The sequence below is a fragment of the Myxocyprinus asiaticus genome, chromosome 35 (genome assembly GCF_019703515.2).
Source record: "Myxocyprinus asiaticus isolate MX2 ecotype Aquarium Trade chromosome 35, UBuf_Myxa_2, whole genome shotgun sequence".
In the NCBI taxonomy this organism is placed as follows: Eukaryota; Metazoa; Chordata; class Actinopteri; order Cypriniformes; family Catostomidae; genus Myxocyprinus; species Myxocyprinus asiaticus.
In genome coordinates, this window is record NC_059378.1 from 36,772,088 (window position 1) to 36,793,621 (window position 21,534).

At 36.4% G+C, this 21,534-nt stretch overlaps 1 protein-coding gene across 3 annotated transcripts; it reads right to left on the bottom strand.

Annotated features, from left to right (window-relative positions):
- Positions 1 to 2,518: 2,518 nt before the first annotated feature.
- On the bottom strand, positions 2,519 to 21,021 carry LOC127426106 (claudin-19-like). 3 transcript variants are annotated; one of them, XM_051672633.1, is made up of 5 exons: positions 20,243 to 21,021; positions 11,378 to 11,542; positions 10,271 to 10,355; positions 8,616 to 8,762; positions 2,519 to 3,484 (listed from the first exon to the last, which is right to left on the bottom strand). In XM_051672633.1, exons 1-5 carry the CDS (start codon positions 20,463 to 20,465, stop codon positions 3,436 to 3,438), a joined length of 669 nt encoding a protein of 222 aa, XP_051528593.1. In that variant the 5' UTR covers positions 20,466 to 21,021; the 3' UTR covers positions 2,519 to 3,435. The 3 variants fall into 3 exon arrangements, with proteins under 3 accessions (XP_051528593.1, XP_051528594.1, XP_051528592.1); XM_051672634.1 differs by having other exon boundaries at positions 2,519 to 3,977; XM_051672632.1 differs by having other exon boundaries at positions 8,610 to 8,762.
- Between the last annotated feature and the right edge of the window lie 513 nt (positions 21,022 to 21,534).

Consider the following 21,534-nt stretch of genomic DNA (forward strand, 5'->3'; position numbering starts at 1 on the left):
TTTTTATAAATATGAAATTTTGACATGATTTGATGGTAGCATCATGCATTATGATCAGGATGCTTACCTCATTTATAACTACTGTATTAAACCACCTCATGACTCTAGTATCAAACTATCCTAAATAAGATATGCTTCTGCCCTCATACAAACAGCAGTCTTTAGTATTACATAAATGACTTAGAGTCCATGCAAAGTTCATCCAAATAAGACAGGCACTTTACCTTTTCCATAACTGAGCAGCATCAGGGGTCCAGACGCTTGGTCAAGCACAGCATCCATGAGGAAGTGATCATTCAGGTGTAAAGGAGAGGCTTGAATCATGTTGAGATACTGAGATGGGATTGACACTTACCCAGACAGTCTCCAGTCTGATTTCTCGTCTGGCTGGACTCAGTTTGAGATAGTCTGATGGGTAATCTGGTTTTACGTGGCCCATTTGAATGGCGTAATTCAGACGAGTGAGTTTGGGTATTTGAATTTGCAACTTTTTGCATTTTCCTTTTGAAGTTTTTGCCACTTTTATCAATATTAAAATGGAGAAAAGGAATTTTTGGAGAGGGCAGGGTTGGTAAATGTTAGAAACTGGATTCGAATTAACGCTACCCACAAGAGCACTAACTGCTAGGCCACAGCTCTGACATGTCTAACATTTTTACATTTGTACTACAACATGAATGATACCTCACGTTGTGTGGCTGCATGAGAAGAGGTGTGTTGTTCTTTTCTAAGCGATAAAACTTGGGATTTTCACCAGGTGGAAAATAAAACATGAAAAAAACCCATAGATTCACATTTTTGGAGGGATCTGAGCCATACCTACGGAAGATACCATCTACTGTCACATTTATGTGTTTTGTTCATGTTTTGTGTTTATGTCTTTTATTTTGAAAGTATAGTTCCTGTTCCTGTTCATGTCATGTGTTTCCTGATCATGTGATGTCCTGTTTTCCCTCCATGTTCATGTGTCTTGTTTTCATTGGATTATTGTCTTGTTAACACATTATCAGTCTTGTCATGTCATTGGTTCATGTTTTAGTATCTAGTTATCTTGTTATTAGTTCAGTCTCGTCACTGGTTGTTTATGTCATGTGGTTATCTATGTCCTTGCATTTAAACCCTCATGTTTGCCATGGTCCTTTTTCAGGTATTGTTTATGTAATGTTGTTTGGAAGTCCAGTCCAGTCCAGTCCAGTCCAGTCCTATATTCACGGTTTTTGGATTTCACGTTTCTGAATAAACTGCACTTGGGTTCTTCACATCACCATCATCTTTGTCTGCCTGTCATTGCCAGCATTTGTTACACCTACAGTACTTTCTGCTGTTGCATAGGCAAAGCACCACTCACATTTTCTTCAGAAAATGTGAAAGTCTAGTTTTTCTTTAAAAGGCGACAGTTATCTGTTGGGTATCCTTTGAAATACACTCACTGAGCACGTAGGAACACCTGTACACCTACTTATTTATGCGATTATCTAATTAGCCAATCATGTGGCAGCATTGGAATGCATATAAGCATGCAGATACAGGTCAGGAGCTTCAGTTAATGTTCACATCAACCATCAGAATGGGGAAAAATGTGATCTCAGTGATTTTGAGCATGACATGACTGTTGGTGTCAGATGAGCTGGTTTGAGTATTTTTGTAACTGCTGATCTCCTGGGATTTTCATGCACAACAGTCCCTAGAGTTTATTCTGAATTGTGCCAAAAACAAAAACAAAAACCATCCAGTGAGCGGCAGTTCTGCAGATGGAAATGCCTTGTTGATGAGAGAGGTCAACGGAGACTGGTTCAAGAAGACAGAAAGGCTACAGTAACTCAAATAACCATTCTGTACAATTGTAGTGAGCAGAATAGCAACTCAGAATGCACAACATGTCGAACCTTGAGGCGGATGGGCTACAACAGCAGAAGACCACGTCAGACACTTTATTAGAACCAAAGTGTTCCTAAAAAAAGTGCTCAGTGAGTGTAGTATATATTTTTCTGAAACATCTAGTTTTTGAGAAATTCATCTATCCGAGACCTTGAACATTTGACTAACCCTGTTCAAAGAAATAAATGCCCACCCAGCCTGAAAAGTCTGCACACAATTAAAATATCACTGGCCCTCAATGTTCATATAGGTTATTGTTCAAAACACTTTGAATATCCAATGAAAGAAGCCTGTTGCAGGACTGAAGATTTAGAGATACATCAAATAAGTACAAAGAAAGCTCTAAAGTTCCTTCTTCTCTAAATGGAGAAATTTTAAAAAACTTTATTCAACTATTTATCAGCTTGTCTAATTCAGTGCATCTTCGAGATTATAAGAATTCATTAGGTTTATATAAAATACTTTGACTTCATTTGTTGTTGTTGTTTTTTTGTTTTTTGTTTTTTTGTTTTTTGTATTTCAGAGTTTGTTCCCAACAACAATGGCATTGCCCTTGTGATTTTCCCAAGTCAGCTACTGTAAAGAACACAGGTGGATGTGCAAACATTTATGTTGCCAATTGACACACGGTAATTATACCTTTGTATACTTTATTTTATTTTAAAACAGATAAACAGAAAAGTTGATACATCATATGAGATGATACATACTTGAATATAAGGTAACATAATTTTGGGGAAAATGAACTAAAACATTTCTAATGACATCCTACTGGCTGGCCGTTAACACCTCGACCACTTTAAAGACAACATTTGTGATAAACAGTGCCTTTCAATGCATGCTGAATACACATCATAAGTGCACTAAAGAATTCTTAAGCAATTAAAATAGCATGTGGGTCTCTTTCTAATGTACTAGATAATTTTTTGTTTTCCCTCAGAGCAAAATTAAATGTGACAACCCCCTCATAATTCCTACACATTTTATGAACAGAAGGAAAAAAAAAAAAAGATGATAATATGATTTTACAACAAACAAAAGATTCATCTCACATACGGCATCTTTGAAAAACATGTATTAGCAAACTAAAAGACATTTTGTGAGTCAAAACACAGTTATAGCTCAATATTACACTGCACATGTCGAAGATTTACATAATTATTAACTGCATTAAAACGTACCCTGAATCAATGCTCATAATAGTTTTTCGGCAAGTATAACAAACTCCAATCTTAACAAAAAATGACATATTTGTCAAACACTCTCTGACAATACTGTTGAGGCTCACTCGACCTTATCAAATTTCTGACATGTAACTTATTTTATGAAGGTTATACTACAGTACAAAGTCATGTTGGAATGCATTGTTTGGCTTCATGAATCACTGAAAATTGTCTGTTACGGGAAACATGTCCTCCTTTTCTTTTTTTTTTAACTAAATAATTTCTTTAGAGTTTTAACTGGAGTTCTTTGCTTTTTTACCAAAAAAAAAAAAAAGTGTCTTGTTTGTTGCCAAAGTCTAACAGCTTGTGACCCACGAAGTCGCCCTCTTTCAAACTACAAGTACTGCTCCCCTTTGTCTGGTGGAGAACTTTTAACATTTCCTCTGCAATTTAAAAGAAAAACAAAACAGGTTTGAGTTAAAAAGAAACCTAAAATCTTATCAAGTAAGTAATAACCTAAGGACATCCACCAAAAACGACACTGATAATGTAAAAGATGTATTGCAATGAAACAGCCCATGTTTTTAGGGTGCTGTCACTTACATATTTCAATAATACATATTTACAAAAGGAGTTTATGGGGTCACAGTTAAACATTGGGTGTTTGGTGGGTGTTGGGGGAAAGCACACAATAGATATGGGAGTGACAATTTTTCAAACACGTTTATTGATCAGAAGTTGAAAAAAAGGCACACAGGTTTTAAGAATGTAGGGTGTAGAGAGGACATTTGTCCAATCATAAAAACAAGTGTCCAAATTTGGATTCTAGGTGGGAGTGAGGGACACAGATACAGAGAGTGGAGCTTGGACAGTCCTCGAGTAAAGGCAGGGAGGGTTGGTCAGTCAGGGAAACTAGTCTCACTCAATAACTCATCCCTGAATTAAAGAAGAGAAGAAGACAGAGGAAGAACAGCATTAGAGGAGCTTGAGACAGAGACAATTCACAAGAGCCTCTTGCTTCATTTGGTTCTGCAGCCAGAGTTAATACGTTATGTGGCATCACAAACAGGATTGCTCTTGATAGGTTAAATAACATGGAAATGTTAGGAAAAATGGATGAAGAAAAGTAAATAGACTGCTTATTTGATACTCCATGATATCCCAACAGTCTATTTCAATGGAATTCTTAAAAGTAGAGGTTGCAACGACTAGTCAATTAATTAAACCACAGGTCAATGCTTTGGACCTGTATCAACTATTCAGACTGATTGAAAAGTCGAAAAGTCGAAATTTCTGCTGCTGTTATCGGTTTGTACTTACAGAAATTCGAACCACTGCCCCCGGTGGCCGAAGCTGGAAGTCTTGTTGAATGAACAGGCACATGTGTGCTCCATTGCAGAGTGGTGCCAAAAGTGAGTCGTATTTTTAGTCGTAAATGATGCAATATGGTCGACAGGAATTTTATTAGCCCTACCCCCTAACCCAAACCCTAAACCTAACAGTCAGTGGAGAAAGAAATGTAATTTTAGATTGGAAATGCAACCTCAGAATCAAACTCGCCATTGTTTATGTAAACCTGATCACTTCCTGGTTGCCATGGAACCAGGATACATGTCTTGGTGTTTGCTTAAGGAATGCATTGAAATCAGTAGCATTGCAGAAAAAGGAAAAAGGTGAGCACATTTGAATTGGTGCAAAAATGTCTGATTGCGGACGGCGCTTGACAGACATTTGTCAGAATGGGTTTGATTTCAGGGTACATTAAAATTGGTAAGCTCTATTTTGTGAATAGATTTTATGTGTGTAATTTATTTTGTATGGTATCCTGTAATGGCCAAATATATTTTGGAGTTACGTGAATTTGAAAATAAATTGACTGTGGAAAATGTTGCATGCCGTGTAGTGGGTCATTAACATACAGTAAACATGGACAAGTCGACTACTTTTCTGGATGACTGATTTACAAGTAAAAAAGACAACCTAGTCTCATAGAATTAACATTACTATAAAGTTACTATACTATAACATTTTCGTAAACTGAGTTTTACGTGCCGCTTTCTACATTTTGCCCACTTTCCTAGTGAAATGATCACTAGACGTGCTACAACAGCTGTGTGTTTTATTCACTTTTACCCAAATCATGGGTTTTATGGCTGTTTTTGACTTTTTAAACACTTATTTTTCATTCTGTTACTCACACCCTGCTATGTTATGATATTGAAACACTTTTACGCATCATTTGAACAAGTTACATTTTAACGCTTGTATTACAGACCCACCTACATTAACACACATATTCCAATGTGATTAGCTTCTGCTCTAGCTCACCTCATAGAGTGTTGGATTTTGAACTCAGATACCGAGCCTCAAGCCCAGCCAAGGAGGCTTGGAGAGAAAATAAAGTGAAAGTGCCATAGAAGTGACACGAAATTATGTGGTTGCTTCAGTAAATCTGCTTTTCATGTCGAATTTGCTTTTAAAACTATATCGGTTACGTTTAGGCATTGGTTAAGGGTAAGGATGTCTGTTTTATTCACCTCTTATTTAGGACACTATTGGTTAGGTTTGTGCTAAAGATTTATGTTAGAGAGGTACATTTTACTCATTAAAACATCCATCTAAATAAATATTCCCCTTAAAAACATTTCACTCGCTTTTGGCACCCCCCACTGGACATTTCACTGGGAAACTGCAGCCAAATGTGTAATGAAACACTTCATTTTGATTTGCAAAAATGTTGCCATTGTCCCATAAATTTCATGAGATCAGGCTCAATAAAGAGTAGTAGTGCAAGCCCTACCTGAAAGGAAATTTAAGGAAATTGTCCATGCACAATGAATCGTTTGTTAATCAAGTTCTGTTGAAAAAGTGTTACTTTTTACCAACATCTCATTGAACTGCTATGAATGAAGTTCATTTTAGAGACAGGAGATAAGTCTTTCAGTGTCCACAATTTAAATATGACTTGGAGTAAAACACAACTTGGCTCTTGTCAGAAAATAAATAATACTTTAGTATTAACTTTAATTGTTTACCAGCTATATACTGTATATATACCATAGGCCCATTGAATTTAATGCAGCAATTTAGTTAAGAATGGCTTTACATACAATTTTCTGAACAAAAATACAAAAAATTTTAGCAAACGATGGTCATTATATAATGTTAGCACAATTAGAGTTGCGCTATTACTGCCCTCAGGTTTATTTAGAAGTTTTTTTTAAGTGATGATGGCAGAAATAACTAGCCAGGAGAAGATTATTTTGGAACCTTGAGTAAAAGAACCTTGAGTTTTCAACTTAACCACTAATTTTGTGGACATTTGTTTTTTTTTTTTGTTTTGTTTTTTGGATTGGATCGGGTGCTAAAACAACACAGACAGCGCATGCCAATAAACAATGCTATCAGCGCAATTTATTCTTAGTTACTCCCCCAATGATGTTTTAAACTCTCAGATTCTGTTGATGAGGTGTTGTATAATGTGAAAAAAAAAAAACCTACATATTATGTTCAAAAAACAGCGTTGGATTTTCCCTCGAAAGTACTTTGTCTAAACAACATGTTTACAGTTTGTGCTAGAAGTATTTGTCTATAGTCCGCCAAGTCCCAGTTCCCACATTGCAGCACTGGAACTTGTTGGTCAGCATGGTTTTAAATAATGTCCTCTATGGTTCCAAAGGAATTCCCTCCACTCCAGTGGACAGTGAACGCCTCATAACTCCTGGTCTCCTCAATGCAGTGTCAATATAGCCATGGCTGTCAGGAACACAGATAGCTGGCAAACAGAGCTCCCACCATGCAGAACAGTCCAACCAATGAGTTAAGCCATAGCACGTTTCTAATTGGCCATGTTCGGCATAGAATACTAGCTTTCTACTTACTGTATACTGTGCAGTGTATATTGTATATTAACAACTATTATTTTTTTTTAATATGTGAAACACAACAGGCTAACCAATGATAAACATAGGAAGTTTAAATAGATGTTTAAAAAAAAAAAAAAAAATCCTAGTTTGGCAACAAAATCTTAATTTTCTCTCTTTGCACTGTCAAACAAACAAGTGATAGCCAGTGATTAAGCATTTTATCAATCAGAAATTATCATAATTCATTCTGACACAAGTAATAGCCAGCATCATCCAATCACTGCCAACCATATTAAAATACAATTATACATTATAAATTCTGAATCTGAAAGTACTGATTACCATTGGCCCATGACTGTCAACTTTGTTGAGAGGTTCAAAAATTACCTGCAGCCTGAAACTGATATTTTGATAGGAAGTTTGGACTGAATGCACTTGGCTTCATAGGAAAGCTATTGGATGCTCCCTTGCTCCCTATTTAGTGAATGACTTAACCTCCAGTGTGCTGTCTGTCTGCACTGGTCTCAAAATGCAAAGTATTTTCGTCCTAACGCCATATAAAGCCTCTGAAAGCAATTTTTATTTTTATTTTTCTCAATATGAAAATGCACAGTAAATATAGGATTTCTAATGAAACCCTTGTACTATTGTATACATTCGTGTACATTGTGTTAAGCAGCGTGGTGTTTCACGATAAATCGCTCAAATTTTAAAAATGGCATATCGAATGAAACTAGAGACTCTAGTCTTTTGACTCAAACAGGTTTCAATGTAAAACCTAAATTAGGTTTCTTACCAGATGTAGTTTGGTTGCTGTTTCTCCCAAAGACAAACTCCGCTGTGATCAGCGCCATGTTGTTTTGTCACATGACTCTGCACGTCGAAAGTTTAACCCTTTGCTGACAGCCCAGTATCTTCTGAACTGAGATCAGTTGGTTTAAATGAAATTAAATATAGCGAAGCCAAAATATAGCGTCCACTAATAAAGAATCACGGCTGAAATTATGGTTCATTTATCACACTGGAAAAATGGAAGGTCAAGTCAAGTCCATTGCATTGTTGTATACATTATTCTGGGTAGTTTAAAATTGCATACAGCACAGTATAAATACTATATATTGCAGAAATAGTAATTGGTAGTACTATGCTCTTCTTCAGCTCGTTATACCACAAAATAATATTTTATAACAGTTAGACTTTGTTCTGAGATTATACAGACATTCACTTTCCATTAAAACACTTTGAGTGTAAATGGAAGTTTTTCATTTTCATTAAAGCTTTTCATTAAAAAAGTTTTCCCTAAAACTTATAAAAACTTTATTGTACAAAAGAGTCCAGTGTAAATGCTTAGCTTCAAATTGTTTTGTTATAGTTAAAAACAGTTTGGCAAAAATAGGATTTCCTTCATTAAAAAGCTTATTATAGAATATTTGGGAAGACATACATGTGTATAAAGTACAGAATTTTTACATTTTTCATGAAAATAAGTGTATGTTAAAAACAATATGCAGACGTAGAAACTGTAAGTGTTTGCCTATGTAATTGTTTAGCTGTTTGTTTGTCTGTTTGTTTTGGACCTGGATAAAATGGTCAGTGCGAATGAGAAGTTGTACTCATGGTGGGGAGAGCTCTGTCTCTCGTGCCCTCTGCTCTTTATATTTACAGTTCTCCTTTTCTGCTGAAGATATTTAGTTGTATTTACACATACTCTCTGCCTGTAGAGGGCTGAGATTGCCGGTAGAACTGCTGTCCTCTTCTGTCCTCGTTAACGCAGGAGCAACAGAGGAACGAGCCACCCAACATCATTAATATGGCAGCTGCCCATCCTACAAAGAGGGCGGGGCCAAACTCATACCTGAAAGAAAGAAAGGCCACACCTTCTTTCATAATCATAGGAGACAGTTTATATAATGTGAACAGGTGAATCTCTCGAAATAATTTGTACACAGCAAATAAAGCCTTTTTCCTTTTTGCCCAATGACAATATGTTCATGACAATTGGCCTTTTGCTAAGCTCCACCCCACTTTGTACCATTGCTCGCTCTGACAAGCTTTGCAGAACTGCCCATAGAAATGAATGGGAGATTGCCGTGAATGGCGCATTTTTTGGCAAAATATTCTCATAAATGGAAATGTAAGCACAGCGTAGTTCTAGCGGGAAAACTAGCAGCTGTACATCATCACACCATTAGCTAGGTAACTCCTAGCCAATCACATGTAAGCCAATGCCTTATAAGTCTGCTCGCAATCTATCACATTGCATTTCAGTGTGCTAACACGGCAACCTCCACCACCCCACCACCACCAGTTGAGTCCCGTCCTGCATGGGGGTAGGCTCCTCGCCCCTGCCTCCTGTCTCCGGCAGGATATGACGGTTCCGAGTACAAATTCTATGGACCGCCAGACGGGGCTTACGCCAAAGAGAGACATTACATTTCTGTTTTATATTCATCAAATAAATGTCATCTTAAATTTCATTCAAGTCTGCGAGTCTTCCTGATAGAACTGATAATATTCTTACATGGGCTGAAATGAAGAGTGACATTTTAAAGCATATTTATCTGAAGTTTTTTGTCATTTTCATCACAGTCATTTGATGGTGATTAAACACTTGACAACTTTAGCGTACTCAGTAAACGTTTTATTTTCTATTGCCTTTACTAAGACCTTAATTAATACATAAATTAAGTTATAAGCTTTAATTTACCTTGGAGCAAATGTAGGTGTCCTTGCTGATGTTATACATATTCATTTGTAAATGAGGGCTTACACATTTTAATCCATAGCTTGCTCTTCTTGAGATTTATTTAAAGATAAAAAATAAAATAAAAAAACACTGCGTGTATCCACTAGGTATCTCATGTCACTATTACAAGTGAACCAGCAACAACGTTTTTTTACAGATTTTGGATAATTTCTATAAAATAAATTCATCATAAAAAAAATTCAAACACCCATAACTCCCATAGACTCTCGTCGGAAAAAAGCAAAAGCTTGTCAGAGAAATGGCGGATTGCAACAGTTGCTGAGATGCTTTAAAGGTGGGGCTTAGTGAAGGGTCAATTAAGCACATTCTCTAATTCCACATTACTGTAATGTGTCCTCCATGGTGATATTAATTATTGTAATACAATAAATTTTTTACTTTAGTACTAATATCTTCACAATTAAACACATTTCCCCCGCATGGTTGTTATGTGTCCAGACATTTTACTTGTACTTTTTAATTGCATTTTTTATGTGTGTAATTTTTACTATTCTCAATGGTGATTCTCATCTCTGTAATACAGTATTTTACTGTAGTGGTAATATTTTTACAGTTACGCATTGTGTAATCCATTAAAAATCCATTGATGGTCCTACCTGGCATTAATTGGCGTATTTGGGTCGAAGAAATGGGAGGACACCTGTGTGGCGTACCAAGACACAGCCACCAGCGTACACACACCTAGAGATGATAAACATCACATGATCAGCACTGTCCAAGAGCACATCTCAGTCTGTTTATTGTCAGGCTTTGCAGAAAGTGCAAATGTGACCAAACTAGCCACTTCCTGTTTACTCCTGTGTTTAAATGGGTCAGAAGTGATATAGTGACCAAAGACCAGAACAGACCACAAGAACGTGGATTCTAATGAAAGAATGTCAATTTTATTTACCACATTTAATTTACACTGAATGATTTACAGGGCTGAGGTATCCACATGGTTGACCTAGATAACAAATGTGCTCATTCTAAGCACAGTTACACTCTCATTTAAATCAGTCAGACTTGTAAAGATTTTGTTTACATTTTCTCTGAACACTGCAGGCCTTAAACTTTGTTAGTATATTTACTGGTGTGAATTATATTGGTACAGAAATTATACTGGTATAATTTCTGTAACAATTTACAATACGGTTGTATACCTTAATGTTGTAAACACAATCTTTAACAAACTACTATTGAAAATTAATTATACAGCATTTCTTAACCTTGGTTAATGGTCATTTCTATATGTACTAATAAATTAATCATTGTATACGTTAACATTACTTAATGCATTATGAACTGACATGGACTAACAATGAGCAAAAGCATATTTATAAATTAGGATTAACCAAGATGAATAAATTCTGTAAAAAAATGTTCTATTTGTAAAATGTTGTCATAATTTTAAATGGTATCAGTACTGGTTTTTTACTGATAGTTTTTTACCTTCTCACTTCTAAAAGAGAACCAACCCAGGGACCCCCAAAATAAAAAAAAAGTTACTTTTTTCTTGGTAATATTTTATAATAATTTTACATTAACTAACATCAGACTATTACATTATATTATTCCTAACAGATGATTAGTTGATGTTCCTTCAAATAGCCAGAATGTCATTGAAATTTTTAAAGAAAATTTGGTATGTTTGATATTTATCTGCTCCACTGATTGTGCAGTGCCTTTAATGTTAATGTGTTCATTCTGAGTGTTTGTCTTACCTGACAGTAGGAAGAGTGTCCCACCAGTGATTGCGATCTTGCTCTTGGTTGATGGGTTGTTGTCACCCACTTTCGTGCATTTCATTCCGACGACACTCACGATAATTGCGAGGAACCCCATCAGCACCGAGATCACCATCAGAGCTCGACATGTCTGAATGTGCACTGAGAAAACACAGATGATAAATTTGATGTTTGGTGTAAACTCAAACCCTTTTTCTGAGTAATTTCTATTACAAATGCATGTGCTAACCAAAACCCCACACTGCAAACCAATATAATTCTTAGTCGGTATCTGTGTTGTTTTCCAAGAAAAATATCTAAAAGTCCTTAAAACAAGATACATTTGCAAAATGGCATAAGGTATCAATATTAGTTTTCAGAGAATGTGTCTTGGAGTGTATTTTGACTCATTCCATAAACATAAACCAATTTTTTTTTACTTACAGTCTGATTATGTCTACATCTGACACTGAAGAATTAAAACTTGATATGGGTTTTACAATGACAGAATTGAGTTTTCTTGCATTGTCAAATGTTTTTAAATTTTTTTTTTTTTTTTATTGGTGTGCATGTTAATGCACTATATCTAATGAGTAAGAGCAGGATGGCCAGTGCCCAGTATAATAGTAACATTTCAACATGTTCAAATGACAATTCAATGATAGAAAAAATGGTTATAAAAAAACAAAAAATAATAATTCACTTAACAAATTTGAAAAGTTACATTGTTTATAATCCATGGGTGTCACTTTGTTTTCAAAAGTGGTTGGAATAGGTGTTTAGACAGTTCCGGGTTCTAATTTAACTTTTTAATTTAATAAACAAATTTCACATCTGTTTCCAATTTGCTTTGCGTTTAGACTTGAAAGGAGCTTCTCAACAGCTGAGCGAGTAGAGTGTGCGTCTGGATGCACGAGAGAACATCACCAACCGCTGTATTTCAAAGCCATTGATAACAGCCACAACAAGCACTCATTATAACATTACAAAATGGAACAAAATGGAAACTCCTCCTCCTCAAGAACTGGAGATGTTTCTTATGCATTAGACACTTACCTGACGAAAGCTATTTCAAAAAGTGGTGGGGACAAAACTGGAAAGGCAAAAAGTGGTAGGGACATGACCCACCCATCACACCCGTAAATGACGTAAATGTTCATATACATTGACAAGACTGTTTGAAGATTTTGAAACTGACACAAGGGTGAACTAACACTCCTTTTACTTAGCCAAGTAAATACATTTCTCAACCGATACTCTCAAATTGCAAAATAAAAGCAGATTATTTAGACTGGGGTGCGTTTCCCAAAAGCATCGTTAGCCAATTACGGTCGCAAATTCCATCATTGCTAACATTGTTCTACAATTTGTTGTTTCTCAAAAACGTAGTTCCAACGATCTGCAAACAGCATCGCAAAGTTGTGTGGTTGGAACTACAGCTCTCCACCTGTGGTTAGAAGCGTAGTTCCTTGTTAGTTTGCTGTGCAGACATAATTTGACTTCTCCGAGGCTTCTGTATCTTTTATTCCACATATATATTTCATTATGTCAAGACTTTAACCATGTTTACATGGTTAAACTACTTATTCCGGGGTTTCTCAAAAAGCGGCACTCTGAAACATTACTTAAACATGAATGCAGCCGTTTAAGGGATTAAAGGCTGTTAAGAGAAAGCACTTTAACCCACACGGCTTCTGTCAGAGAACACAGCTTATTATGTGTCCATGTTAATGCATAAGTGCCGTTCTTATTTATTTTTGGAGAGTGCGCTTGTGCGTATGTGCGTATGTGCTCAAGTGCGTCAGGGGAACCCTGAAGTCTTATGTAATAGGAAACCCCACTATTGCAGCACAATATATCTGTCGCATTTACATAGTGCTCGCAGCTTTCATGTCTTCAGCAGCTTTCTCACATTAAACAGCGTTATAGTGTAAGTGTGAATAAGCAGTTTTAATTTGATATCCATTTGATCTCTGCAGTAGTTATTACTCCACCCCCTGTGTAACGTAATTAATGACAGCTTTATATTGCTGAACCAGCATGGTTCGAACAATGGATGTGCAACATAGTAACTACGGTTTCGGGAAACAAATAGCTAGTGACTAACCAACGATGCATCGTACTATTGTGGTTAATCAGTGAGTAACGTAGCTGTACATGAAACACACCCCTGGCCGATATATATTAGTCAGTCACTTAAAACCCTCAGGATAAACCTTTTAGCATCTTTCTGCTCATTTTTATAGTATTATGACAACTTCTAGCCGCACTATCACATCAAAATTCCACAGATATCCCACACGGTGTTCTGTTCATGCATAATACTGTAGGAGATACATTTTTATACATTTCACACAGAGGGGATTACTGTGGCTTTTTCCACAAAGAAGGATTGTTTCCGGTCCCCCTATCTCTGCCTTTGTGTGATGGCATGTAACATGCTAGTTTATAAAAGAGAATCATAATAACTTCAAGATGATGGACCACCAACACTTTGAAACATTCCACTCACTGTCCCTTCAAAACAAGAGGTCAGCTTGGCCACATTTAACTGGAATCACCTTTGTAGACCGATTTTCTGCTTCCTTTCAAACCCTTGAGTACAATTCACAGTAGCTGAACTGCAGCTTTGAAAATGCATTGTATCAAACATGAATCGAAGCCATAAAATACATTTAATAGCATCTCACAGAAGTTGAGAACTGAGGCAAGATTATCACGCAACTTTTGATGTATGGTTTATGAGTGAAGAGGCTGTCTTTGAAGCAGGGTTATAGGAATTTATAAGAGACCTCTTATTTTTGTGTCTTTCATCCTTGTTTTGCTTTATTTCGTGATTTGTATGGGGAGTGTTTAGCTTGCCCTTATGGACTTCTACTGTGATCCCAAGGTCAGATATGACGAGTGGTAGTTAGACTCAGGATGAAGGGGAGGGAAGGGTCCTCCTACAATCCTTCACCCAGTGCCAAGGTTGGCAGTGCCTGGCACGGATGAAAGGAAGGCAAGCTTGTGCACAGCGCTGGAGAACATGCTTTGAGAGAGGCTGCATGTGAGGCACGCCATTGTCTATTGTTTGTGTACTTGTGGGCTGTTGCAAACGTCATTGAAAACATCTCTCAATGCATCCCTCATACAAACAAGTAGTTTATGATGTCATAATCATTTTCAACGCCTTCTCCGTGAGTATTTTTTTCCCCGAAACCCTTACACTTGTCCACACAGAGATATTTTATTAGAACAAAGAACTAAAAAGGGGGTAAAAAATGAAAAGAAAAAAATTTGCTCAAATTGTACACTGTACATAGTATTTATTATTTAATTGCTGTTACATTAAATACTGATCTAAAATGTTTATTCTATTATATTCAAAATATATATTTCCAAAACATGCATGATTCTGCATGGACTGCACAGTATTTTGGACACTATGAAGATGCATCTGATTGTAAATATTGAAAAGAGATTGCACCTTTAGTACTGTAAAGTTGCGTAAAAAAAAAAAAAAGAAAATCACTCTCACTGGTTTTTGTTTCTTTTTTCTAATTTGCCTACCAACAATGTTGAGCAGTGCATCACAGATTTTTTTTTTTTTTTTTTTTTTTTGAAAGTCATGAAAATTTCCAGCACAGATTCATTTCCAGCACATCTCAAATTCTGTGGTGGAAATGATGCTGATGGAAATTACATTTTTAACATTTCTGATAAAAAAATAGCCGACTTCTGTCTTGCTAAGGCTTATTACATAGCTTACACTTTATGCATCCTAAATACATACAACTAAATAATATTGTCCACTTTTGGCATAATTAAAGCTTGATTAGAAATGTCACTATAATATTTACCTTCACTGTTTTAAGGACAAAATTGTTTAGTGTTTTTGGAAATGACGGCACAAGTGTTTAATCTTTGAAATATTGATAGAAATAACTTTAAAACAATACATATTGAAACAGATCGTTTATTTCACTTGTTGTTTGGATTACCATAGTTTTAAACATGTAATAATTTGTATATTCATATTTAATTGTTATAGTTATTATTGAAAGTCTGGGTCTGGTACAAGGCTAAAATAATCAAATCTATACATAAATTATATTTGAAAAGTGCCAAAAATAAATGATTAAAGGCAGGTAAAAAGATTCCAAGTCAGTTTTTAAAGAAATAGTTCACCCAAAAATGAAGATTCTCTCATTATTTACTCACCCTCACGCCATTCCAGATGTGTATACCTTTCTTTCTTCTGCTGAACAAAACGAAGATTTTTAGAATATTTCAGCTCTGTAGGACCATACAATGCAAGTGAATGGTGGCCAGAACTTTGAAGCTCAAAAAAGCATATAAAGGCATCATAAAAATAATCCATATGACTACAGTGGTTTAATCCATGTCTTCAGAAGTTATATGATAGGTGTGGGTGAGAAACAGATCAAAATTTAAATCCTATTTTACAATAAATTATCTTCCCTTCCCAGTAGGTAGCACAAAGAATGCAAATTGCCAAAAACAAAAGAAGAATGTGAAAGTAAAAGCAGAGATTTATGGTTAAAAAAAAAAAAAAAAAAACGATATGGATTTAGCCACTGGAAACATATGAATTATTTTTATGCTGACTTTATGTGCTTTCTGGAGCTTCAAAATTTTGGTCACCATTCACTGGCATTGTATGAACCTACAGAGCTGAGATATGCTTCTAAAAATCTTTGTTTTTGTTCTACAGAAAAGGTGGGTAAATGATGATATTTAATGTGACCTTCATATAACAAAAAGATAAAAGTTGAAATATTTTAAAAAAATCAATCACTGGGACACTGGATTTATTTATTGCCTTACTTATAGTAGTCTGCACATTTTCTTCCACCTAAATGGCATGCACATTTTATAATGATGTCTTTTGCTTCATTCTATCAAAAGTATGCTTCATAGAGATGATGTCTATCCTAAATACCCTGTGTTCAGTTTACAGTGCACATAATAACAGTTATTCAAGAAAAGACAGCAGAACCACTGCAGAAAGAGCAAACAATGCAAGCTTGTGGGAGGCTCTGCCTATACATACACAAGCCAGAACATTGCAGTCACTATCCGTCCAGATGACCTAAGGCTAGGAGGGGGGAGAGTGGAATCAGATGGTCCCGTCACCCTTTGTGGGTCGAGGGTTGCAGATTCCACCACGAGCGGTACAGTACACACACTGAGAGCAGCCTTTGTGTATGAGCAGTTAACTCCTTTGACAGAGATGCTATGAAATCCAAATGATATTCTGCAAAACCTCGAAGTGATTAAGAAGCATGAAGTGACGGCCAAGATTGTTTGCTCTTTAGTCAAATTTGAATGGATAGTTCACCCAAAAATGTTTATTCTCTCACCATTTAAACACCCTCATGTTTTTACACCCTCAGGATGTTATGCAGCATGTTAGCCTCAGTCACCATTAACTTTCTTTGCATCTTTTTTCCATACAATGAAATTAAATGATAACCGGGGCTGTTGTTCATGCCTAACATCTACTTTTGTGTTCCACCGAAGAAAGTTCTGAGGATTTGGAACAATGTAAGGGAGAGTATATGATGACAAAACTGTCTTTCTTAGAAACACCCATTTTTTTTTTTTTTTTTTTTGCTGTATAAGATTCTTGAATTTGGTACACGGCCAGTCAAATGTTTGGCCTTATGATTCTCAAGATCTTAAAAAGCTTTTGATCTAAAGGTTTATTCTTAAATGCTTGAAATTAGCTTAGTTTTTGTAGACAAATATAAACTGTGACTAGACTGCAAATGAATTTCTTTGCTAAACTAAAATTGGTAACACTTTACAATAAGGTTCCATTCGTTAACATTAGTAAATGCATTAGGTATTATGAACTAACAATTAACTATATTTTATACCGCATTTATTAATCTTTATTAATGCTAGTTAATAAAAATATCATTGTTCATTGTTACTTCATATTAGTTCATAATCCATTAATCGAAGTTAACATATACAACTTTTAAAAATGTGTTACAATACAGTATGTTGAAATTAACATTAACCAAGATTAATAAATGTTGTAAAAGTATTGTTCATTGTTAGTTCATGTTAACTAATGTTAACCAATGGAACCTCATTGTTAAGTGTTACCTTAAATTCTCTATTAAAAACTGGATTTTTTGGATTGAATGAGTTGGAGTGGATAGTAAAGTAAAAGAAGCAAACAAGTAACATAGACTAAGATGCTAAGATATAAGTTAGTTTTGATTTAAACATTTTGGCCACCACATAATTCCCATACTTCCAATTTTGTTATTTCATATTCCTGATCACTTTACTATTATTCTAAAATGTGGAAAATACTACTAATAAAGAAAGACTTGTGTTGCCTCAAGCATATGGCTGAACCCCAAATTATGTATCAACAAGTCCCCTTTCTGCTGGTCAGAGTGGATTGTGAGGGGGGTTACTACACTCGGTGACCTGTATGAGAGTGGAGTGTTGAGATCTTTTGAGAATTTGGGTCATCATTTTGGAATTCCCAGATCTCAGTTTTATAGGTATTTACAGCTGCGCCACATGCACTGTACTGTTTTTGGGAGTAGCACACACACCCCTTAGGCGGCAGATGCTTTAAGAGAGGTGATTACTGCTTTTGGAAAAGGTCATGAGGCATCAGTGTATTACTCCCTGTTAATTCAGAGTCTGGGGGATGGAGCTTCAACTTCTCTGAAGAGATTATGGGAGAAAGATTTAAACTTGGTATTGGAGGAAGGAGTGTGGGCTAGCATTCTAAAAAATGTCAAGTCCGTATCTAGAGATGCAAGGGTTTGCCTTATTCAGTTCAAGATTTTACATAGATTCTATTGGACCCCCTCAAGACTGTATAGGCATGGTCTTAAAGACACACCTACCTGCTGGCGATGCCAATCGGAGGATGGAAATACAACCCATGTTTTTTGGGGATGCGTTAATATCCAAGGGTTTTGGTTGAGAATTCAGAATTTTGTATGTGATGTCTTGGGCACTCGGGTTTCGTTTTGCCCCAGACTCTGTGGAGATGGGGCAGAAATCAATGTGGAGAATAAACATGTGGAGGATTGGGTCCTAACCTGTGTTATGGTCGCCAGGCAGGTGATTTTGAGGGGTTGGAAGTCAGTTGGAGCACCCCCGTTTCAGGAGTGGTGCTCGGAGATGGGGAGAGTGGCAGCCTTAGAGGAGGGGTCTTATAGAAGACTAGGGAATCCGGATTTGTTTGTAAGAAAATGGGGTGGATATTTAGCATTCTTGGAGAGTTGTCGGGTGGAATAGTGGAGAGAGAGGGGTAATTGTCAGTGTGTGTGATTTTTTATATTTATATTTATACATATTTATATATATATATATATATATATATATATATATATATATATATATATATATATATATATACATATTTTATTATTATTTATTTTTTCTCTTTTTCCCTCTTTTAGTTGTTTGGTTTTTGTTTTTGTATTCTTTTATATGTGTTCATCTAAGACCACAGGGATGTTTGTTGAGGTTTGGGGTGGGGTGGGGTGGGGTGGGGTTGGGTATGGGGAGGAGGAGGGGTGGTAGTGGGTGTTAAAAGTTGATTTTGTGTTTTATATAAATGTTAATCATAAAAAATAAAGAAAGACTTGGTGTGTCCAAACTTTTGAATGGTAATGTACAGTATATGGTTCTTTGGTTATTTAAATGTCCCTACTGTTAGATGATAAGTTCTTCTGATCAATGTATTTGCTTCTGAGTTCTTCAAAGCAGTAGAATGTTTCCAGAAGAACTATAGAATAAAAAGTTTAATGCAGAACATAAACTTTCCTTTTTTGGTTCTAACTGGAACCTTTATCTGTAAGAGTCTGGAACAAAACACATAGTATGTTACCCATGACAAATTCAAGCTATTTTGGATATGTTTGTATAAGATGGTTGTCTTAAATTGTAGTCATTATGAATATGAACAAAATATTAGCTTTTCTTTAATTACTGCTAAACAGCAAGAAAGGAGACCTGTGTGTTGTGCAGGGATGTGCATTCTGAACATATCTTTGGTGTTTGCCTAAACACTGGCCTTTTCTTCTCAACACAACTGCCATTCATTGCAACAAGACAATACACTGTTATTACAGCAATGATGCAGAATATAAGATGGCAAACTCTTAGTTCCAGCTACAGTACATAGCATTTTTTGGTTGCTATTGTTATTACGAACCATACTTTTTTTCTCTGCCTGCAATGTTGTAATATTTGACCACAAATCACAAACAGATGTAATGCAATTTATCAAGGAAAGACAAAAAATAATTAAACGCACAATCATCAGCCACCATTCATAATGGATTGTTTAAGTACGTCTTCTTCTTGGGGCCATCCCAGCAAACAGCAGAAATAGATGAGAAGTGACTTGCCCTGATTAGACGTAACAAGTTACCGCAAAATTGATAATGACAGTGGCGCTAAATGTTGATTAATCGCTTTGTAATAGCACTCCACGACATTTCAACAGCCTGATACGCTCAGCGACTCGGCGAGGTTGGTGTCACATAAGACTTTAATTATGATATGTCAAAACTCACATATTTTAATTTGATAGATTAAACCAGTTGATTAAATCCATGTGTATACAGCAGCTCTTTGAGCTGATTGCATTGCTTTTTGCCACCAATATCCTCTAGCCAAAGAATCTTGATGTAATTATTTTTTTCATCTTCAGTGCTTTTCATTTGAGTCATACATCAAACTTTAGAAGCATGGAATTCACATATGAAAACAGCTAGCAACATATGACCAAGATCTGGCTTTTAAAAACTTGGTGAAACCCAAGAGATTTACGTGAACAGTCATCAACACCTTTTGTCACTTGGTACTTACCATCCAGCGAGAGCAAGGAGTCGAAGATCTTGCATTGCACCTGGCCTGTACTCTGCGATGCACAGGACATCCACAGGCCCTCATATAACCCCACGGCCATGATGATGGCATCCCCTGCGTACGAGGACTGCTTCCATTGGGGCAGCACCGTGGTGGAGATGATTCCAATCCACCCACCCAAAGCAAGAAAGTAGCCAAGAAGCTGAAACCCAGAGTTGGCCATAATTGTCCTTCAAACTTTTGATTTAAAGTAAAGTTAGTGTGAGTTCCACAACGTTCTCCAATCAGGATGCCAACTTGGGATGCAGGTCTTCAAAAACACCTGTTGGAATTCCCTCAAGAACAAGCTGACCAAAGAGATCCTCCTTACTGAAACATTCAACCCAAGAAAACCTGTTCAAAATGTTCTTTAAAACAAGTCAATAAACAGTCAATGAAGTCTGTATATTTTTCACCAACTCTTCATTCACTTGCAGTATCCTTTTGTGTTTCACGGTCACCTCAGGATCTCTCATTTGGAAGTTTCCATTGACATCCCTTGATACGGTTTTCCAAAACTCAAGCAGTCCTTCTTGATTTTGCCAGGTTTTTGGCCAAGAATGTTCTTCAGGTTCCTCTCTGAAGGTACCCCCAACCTAAAGGCTTCTGAAAGCTGTAGAAAGAGGGTTCGGGATGGTCAGGAATGCAGTCAAGATGTGGCTAAAGGCTGCTTTACTGACTGCATAGCTGTTCTTGTCACACACCAGTACGTCTGGATGGTGCGCAGGGGGCAGAGCAGCGGGAATGGGGGAAAAAAAGGAGAATACTTCATGGACTTGAAAAAAGGCTTGTCACACTGAATGCAGTGGGGGGTGGAGTGTCAGGCCGGTGATTACTCTCTGATTGGTGCTTCAGCTGAGAGTGACGCCTACTGAACATAGTGAAGGAGGGACTAATTAAGGCCAGATGTCACTTATGGAGTCAACCAGAAAAACTAGGATGTGCAATATGCTACAAAGCCCTAATTCCATACAGTTCTCAACAGTGATCAAGTGTCTTAAAAGTGTCATTTGCTCACCCTTGTTGTATGACTTTCTTTCTTCCTTCTGAGAAACACAAAAGGAGAAATTCTGGAGAATTTCCTTGCCATTTTTTTTCCCATGCAGTTGTATTGAATAGAAAGTAAAATTACCATAAAAGTAGTTTAAAGCCAATGTGAACGAGCTTCTCTCATATATGCGCATGTAGAGTGAGTGCAGAGACTTCAGTTTTGCTTTGTTTCTTCTACAAAGCCATTGTATGACTTTAGAATA